Source organism: Malus domestica, chromosome 12, assembly GCF_042453785.1.
Source record: "Malus domestica chromosome 12, GDT2T_hap1".
In the NCBI taxonomy this organism is placed as follows: domain Eukaryota; kingdom Viridiplantae; phylum Streptophyta; class Magnoliopsida; order Rosales; family Rosaceae; genus Malus; species Malus domestica.
The window spans coordinates 14,591,614-14,598,726 of NC_091672.1; the positions used below are offsets into that span (position 1 = coordinate 14,591,614).

Below are 7,113 nucleotides of genomic sequence, written 5' to 3' on the forward strand. Positions count from 1 at the left end.
TGGATGGTCGCTTCTTTCTTTTTCCTTTGCTCCATGAAGATTCGAGAAAAGCAACTCCTTTTTCTTCCTTTTGGTTACGAAAGACATTAATTGTTTCAGTAGACTATTTCGATAAGAACACGAGAGGATGTAGCAAAACTCCATACTTGCAATGTCAAGTGCCAATCTGAGTCTTTCAGTGTCGTGTTACGGTTTGGAAAACATTCAGTTTAAGGCAAATATCTCAGTTGAAACAACTGACCAACAGATATCACAAAAAACCATCTTTATTGGAGACTTGAACGACTTTGATGTGTAAACACAAAATTTGTTTTTGGGGTTTTTTTTTTTGGTGTTGGGGGGGTGGGGGAGGGGGGGGTCATGTACACCATGACTATAATTGTGTGCATAGAACAATTAATCAACTACCAAGCCTCCAAAACCTGAGGGCTATAAACCTCGAGGGCGATATGATTCGTCCATTTCCCAACAGGAAAACAGAAGATAGGAAATTACGCCTCAAAAATGAGGGTAAAGAAGAATGCTAATCTTCAAGCTCTATAATCTTGACTACAGAGGCATCACCAACTTTCTGGCAAACGACTACTCGGTCGTGCGACTTAACCACTCCGGATGCCTTTCCATGATCAAGGGCGACCTTTAGAACTGACTCGTTTGTTGCACTGGTAGACTCGGCCTGCAAAATCACATATGGGGCAACAAATTGAGTGACACTAGATCAATACCATGGTAAAACCTGTAACAAACTAAATGTTTGATAGCACTATGATATGTACGTTACTTGTCATGCTTATAAACAAACATGCATTATTTACTGAAAAAGATCCACGCAGGACCAAGGCAACATTCCACCTAAAGGGTAATTACAGGTTGCACTATAGTCAAACTCGTTACAAACAGGTAGGACAGAGTCCGAATACTCAGGCCGAGAAATAACAATACAGGTGAGTGGTGATTAAAATTGGAGCTCAAACCCTTTCTTTTCACCACCAAGGGTGTGCCAAAATAGAGAAAAGGATACTTCTTTGCCAAACATTCGTGGCTCCAAGTACCATCCAAACCTAACTCTATGTTCAAGTGTAGTGATCAAGCTAGTTTAGCATGAATATAGATATTCAAGACCCTCTATAACATTAACTAGCAGAAACCACAGATCTATAAATTTACATACGACCTCCACTATTTACAGGAATAAGGTTCTTACAGGATGTCGAGGATCAGCAAGCATAGGGTACAGACCCCTGACTAGAAGTGATTGCCTTGCCTGCAAATTGGTATGTTATTGAGAAAAAGAAGTTAGGAAGAGGCTACAGATTAAAATGATAAGAGAACAAATAATAGAAGAACAGGTATAAGTAATATGCATTTTTTAATATGCAAACTTCTAAAACGAGTTTTAATTCTACAAAAAAAGTCAACATTTCATAGATATCCCATTTTCTACCCAAGTCAGAAATCACTCAAAGCAGTGCATAGCATTCGTACTAAATCTGATCATGTGCAATATTTAATTAGCCTTATTACAGCTGCAATTTATGAATTCTAACATTGGCTTTCCCATAAAGCATAATGGAGTTAATTAATAACGAGATAACAAAAGTATAGACCTGGATTTTGACATGACGCTTAAATTCTGCATGAGATTTAGAAGCTTTTTACGACTCCCATTTAGCAACATCATGATTAAACTGGTAAACATCTTTACTTTTCTTGGACTCTTTAGTGAACAGATGCATAGCATCAAGACCTTTCCATCTCACAAGAATGGATAACAATCTTCTATACATCAAACTTTGCATATGTAAATGCACTTCCAAATAAGTTTAGGAAAAAGAACCACAAAATGGCATGCATTATGATAGACTTCAAAGCAGTAATTGAACTAGAAGTTAATCAAAGACTCAAGAGTCAAGGGCACACCTCAAAGGCTCCAGTAAAGCTCCACTTAAGCTGATTTGTCTTGAGCCGGGGAACGACAACTGAAAGAACTGGCATTGTGGGTCGATACTTTGCGATCAATCTGCATAATACGAACGACTTAAAAGAATTGAGGACATTCGCCAATAAAAAGAAGCATAAATTGATTGTCTTATTAATGCCAAATGCACCCACCAGAATAAATTAATTACAAACAGATAACTATGCATTTCCAAGAATACCAAACACACCTTGCAGCTCTTCCTGAAGAAGTGAAGCAAATAATAACAGATGCCTTCACCTTAATCGCTGCTCGTACCTAGACAGTGATGACATTGGCAATTCAAGTACCAAACAAAATCATGCAATAATTTCAACCAGAATACTAACTACAATAGGAGGCAACATGAAATTATCAGAAGAACAACATATTAAAAGTCATACCGCGGAAGACGCAATAGATTCCAAGTGTGTCATTGGCTCTCCAACATATTTGACAGTCCTCTTAAAATACAAGTCTTGGTTGAAAACCTTCTCTGCCTGCATGCATTAAAATTGGGAAAGACTATACTTGTAAAGGAAAAGAAACAAAATGTGGCTTTCATACTTAGTGCATTGCGATAAGCCAATTTAATGACATGTCCAGCACAGGCAATCATCCTCAATATACTAAAATGATAATGCATTGATATAAAAAGTAACTAAACAAAGAATGAATAATATTACAAGTAAAAGGTTACCTCAGCACAAATTTTACCAACAGTAGAGATTGTATCGACAGGGTACAAACCACGAAGAGTCTCAGCACCCAGAAGAATTGCATCACTTCCTGCACCCACAAGACAATTAAGTTAGGAAACAAAGAACATAATTTTCTAGTCAACAGAGCACTTGCAAACAATGGCAAACAGTAACAAAAAATAAGAGAATATCTCAGACATTAGTAGATGCAAACATAATAAAGTAAACCCTTCAATGGGCCTTAACAAGTAGTCTCTAAAGCATGCGTTGAGTCAAATAGGGACGCACCATCCAATACAGCATTTGCAACATCAGTTGCTTCAGCACGGGTTGGCCTCAAGTTGTCAGTCATACTATCCACAACACGAGTAACCACAGCAGGCTTTCCAGCCATGTTACACTTATAAAGGGCAGCCTTTTGAAATAAAAAGACCTGTAAAAGACAAAAAGTTTATTCACTTCTTTTAAAACAAATAAATATTTAAACACCTTCTACTTCAAAATTAAGGAAATTGACCTTCTCTGGTGGGAGATCAATGCCCAAGTTCCCACGGGAGAGGATGATACCATCAGCTTCTTGCAGAATCTCATCAAAATGGGTTAATCCCTAATCCATAAAAACAAAACAAAACAAAAACATAAATATTCATTACTCAGCATTGTCATTCGAAAGTTGAGATTCTGAACTGAAAATAGATGAACCTCACCTCCATATTCTCAATCTTAGCAAAGATTTGTGTCTGACTGAGGTCGCCCAACTTATTCAGGAACTCACGAGCCTGCATTATACCATTAACAATACTCAAGTTATTCCCACAACCAACTTCAAAAATGACGAAATAATATTCAGATGTTGAGACTTGATACAAGGACATGGAACTTGGAATCACACTTACATGGCGAACATCTTCTGCATGCCTGGTATATGACAATGAGAGGAAGTCGATTTTGTTTTGAAGTCCCCAACTACTTATAACCTGAATTAAGCATTGAATTCAAGCACTCAATAAATCAGTCAAGGCATCAGGCCAAAATGAACTAATAGAGACTTGAATCATTCCATACAAACCTATTAAAAGTAGTCAGGGCAGCAAGTTAAAATAACTTACCTCCTTATCTTTATCAGAGAGAGTAGGCAGCTCAATGTGAATTTGAGACGCATGCAAAGTGAACAATGAACCAGCCAATGTTGCAGAATTCTTTACGGAACAGACAACATCATCTCCTTTTATTTCAGAAACCTGATCAATTGAAAATAAAAATTATCAGCCAATCATGACCCTTCAACTTCCCTCAATGATTATGTAAAGTTCTTTTAGGTTTGTTCATATACTAATTTACACAGAACAACTGGACCATAGTGAAGATTTTCTTCAGTGGAAACAGGACTTTTCAGATTCAGGGGTGGGGGAATTTCAGGGAAGCAAACTAAAAAGATTTCTTTACCAAGTTTATTCTCCAACTATATATGTTTTACCTCCAACCATACAGAAGTCGTTTCACTTCCAGTGAACAGGTACTGACCCACAAAAATGGTATCTCCCTTCTTCACCGCCTGCAAAAACAATTTGAAGATTAACATGTGATATTATGGAGATTTTATGTCAGTATGGACTACTACAAAAATGAATAAATAACATAAAATAACAACATAATAGAAACTTGCAGTGTTCAACTCATTAAGAGGTAAAAGCAAAATTTCTAGTATCTTAAAGGGAGACATTTTGAGATAATACACATCAACAGGTTATAAACATATTTGGACAAATTGCAGCTTCATATCTCTACTGTCACCATGAGAACAAGTAGGTCTGACTCCGTCTTCCATATATGAACATGTAATTCAAACTGTGATGGCGCCACTCAAATTACTTTATTGTCATCAGGAGATCCATAATTTCAAGCATTACCAGCAGAATAGAAGTCTATTGGGGATGTACAACAAAGAGAAAACAGTAGTGGGAAAAGTTCTCCAAACCATGGGCCATCAATCAACTCCATATCCACAGGCTTAAAGTTCATCAATTTTAGTCATTGTTACTAAAACCTCACCAATTTTGGTGAAATGCAATGTCCAAAGCTATGAACGTCTCCACCGGATTTCAGCATTATAAGTAGTAAGAGACCTAAACCTAACCTTGACTAGTTTTTTAACCTGTCCATCAATTTTGTTATATATTTAACCAAGTCATGCATGCCGTGATAAAATGATAGGTGCTGGCAAACCTTTGCCAATCCATCGAAATTGATGGGCAACAGCTCTGAGGATGGTTCTTGTCCACGATCTGGAGTCAGAACAACGAGTCCATCTCCAAGGAGTGAAATAGGATTCCCAGTTTTGTTGGTGACTTGCAACTCAGCACCCACAGTGTCCAACATAACCTGATAAGCAGCCAAACATTAGCATGCGGTCACTAGCTTATTTTTCCTATTACTCAGCACACAAAAAGGAGAAAATCACAGTTGTTAAAAACACAGTTAGTAAATATTTTGATGGCAATCTCAGATGTTAAACTACGAAGATTTGTCCCGTTAGCAATTCATAAGCGATGTTCTCATTTCTTTCAAAAATGCTGACCAAACAACAGTTGAAGGACTCTAATATAGTCCAAAGATCAAAAATTAACCAGCAGAAGATTAACCCGATGTCGGGATTCAGTGAAAAACAACAGACAAAAATAAATGCCTTCATTCCTTTATTAAACTGTTTATAACTGAAAAACACAGGCATGCATGGGAATTGGCAAACAAAAGAAATCAACAAATCAAATCCCCTTAAAAGTTAGAAGAAAACATACAGCGCAAAGCTTCTTAGTACTCTTAACAGCGGCCTTGAGATTCTCCAGAGTCTCCTGGTGATATTCCGGGTTGCCCCACGAGAAGTCGAATCGGGCCACTGCCAACCAGACCATTCAAATCCATTAAACAAAACCCAACAAAAAACACGAAAAATTCAAAATTTAATTTGCTTTCGGCAAATAAAATCGCATACCAGACATTCCAGCATTGAGGCAGGAAGCGATAACCTCCACCGATCGAGATTTGGGGCCGAGCGTACCCACAATCTTCGTCATTGCAGGAAAAAAAGTCTGCAAAAAGTACCAAAGTAATAAATTAACGAACAAAAAAAATTCACAAACCAAATCTGAATCAAAAATCGAATTAGGGATTAGGGATTTGAGTTACTTACAGCCTTGGATGGCTCGAGAATCGAAGCCATCCGGATTGGCTCTTCCAGAAGAAGGTGATTCGAATGCATCTTCGCTGCTTCTTGTTGCTGCTTGTGCTGATTACTCTCTGCTTTTTGCGTGGAGAAGAAGAAGCAGCGGAACGAAACGAAACTGGAGGCGTCGAAACCTGATTCCTTTGGAAGAATATGCTTTTTTTTTCTGCTTCTGAAAAACGCTTATATTTTAATTTCTTTGCGACGACAAAGAAATATGGAAATCCCCTCTGTTTTGCTTTCGCACTTCACTTTGGTTTTTTGCCCTACTTTATTAAAAACAAAACAAAAGAAGTATTTGTCGGCTTGTTCTCAATTTGTACATATGTGCTACTTTTCTTTTGAATTTTAATTTTAACTGATTATTTTTATGAATTTTTATATAGGGTTTTAACGAAAAGTTCTAGATATTTTTCATTTTAACAAAAAATCATATTTTTAACAAAAAATCAATTTTTGTAATATTCACTCTATCTTTTATTTTGTTATTTTTGTTAAAATTCAAAATTTTCAAATCTTTTTCATTAATTTTTTTTTTTTATAATTGTCAATTTTTCCTCTTAACTTTAACTTTAGCCAATAACCTTTAAAATTTTCTAAATTGCCAATTCCTCTAGCGATGGACTTTAAATTTTTCATCTATTTTTCATTTATCTAATTTTTCATTTTTTTACCAATATATAGATGTCATATGTTATTTCCGTGATCAAAATAAACGAAAAATTTTAAAATTCAACGTCAAAGAAAAAATTAACCATTTATATAAGTTCATAAGTTATCAATTAAAATTAAGTTATACAAGAAAATTAACTAATTCTAAAAATTATAGAGGTAATTCGGTAAAATTAAAGTTTAAAGGGAATTGATTGTTTTATACAAGTTTAGTAAGGAAATGGACAAATCTGCCAAAAGCAAAAACAAGAATATATTTTATTTTTTCAATCTTTTAACATTAAGTACACGTATCCGGGCGTGTGGACCACGTGGCAAAAGTGGAAGTGCGTCGTCAGAAGCTTGGTTTTGGTTTCGTGGGGGAGGGAAAAACGTACACCTCACGCGAATCATTAACGCGTGGCGGGAGTTTCCTCGTGTGTTTTTTCTGTGGGTAGGAAAAATAAAGCACGTGCTTTGTAAAGTGGTTTGGTTTAGAACTGGTTGCTGCCTTGTGTTCCTATTTTTAAAAGTTGATATGGGTCATCAGTTGGTCAAATTCTAGGGGCTGGCAGTCGTCC

General features: G+C 36.4%; 1 protein-coding gene across 1 annotated transcript; it reads right to left on the reverse strand.

The window, feature by feature from the left end:
- Positions 1-343: 343 nt before the first annotated feature.
- On the reverse strand, positions 344-6,810 carry LOC103449914 (pyruvate kinase 1, cytosolic). Its single transcript, XM_017336433.3, has 16 exons — positions 5,849-6,810; positions 5,651-5,747; positions 5,457-5,554; positions 4,885-5,040; positions 4,136-4,213; positions 3,768-3,899; positions 3,555-3,635; positions 3,366-3,437; positions 3,176-3,265; positions 2,947-3,091; positions 2,658-2,746; positions 2,362-2,457; positions 2,169-2,236; positions 1,921-2,020; positions 1,205-1,264; positions 344-676 (listed from the first exon to the last, which is right to left on the reverse strand). The coding sequence occupies exons 1-16, from the start codon at positions 5,915-5,917 to the stop codon at positions 524-526; spliced, it is 1,584 nt and encodes a 527-aa protein (XP_017191922.1). The 5' UTR covers positions 5,918-6,810; the 3' UTR covers positions 344-523.
- Positions 6,811-7,113: the final 303 nt, after the last annotated feature.

Coding starts and splice junctions, on each gene's coding strand:
- LOC103449914 (XM_017336433.3), bottom strand. CDS start 5,917: ATGCATTCGAATCACCTTCTTCTGGAAGAGCCAATCCGGATGGCTTCG. Junction 3,438..3,554: donor ATGCAGAAGATGTTCGCCAT/GTAAGTGTGATT, acceptor GGTATAATGCAG/GCTCGTGAGTTCCTGAATAA. Junction 3,092..3,175: donor TTGATCTCCCACCAGAGAAG/GTCAATTTCCTT, acceptor TGTCTTTTACAG/GTCTTTTTATTTCAAAAGGC.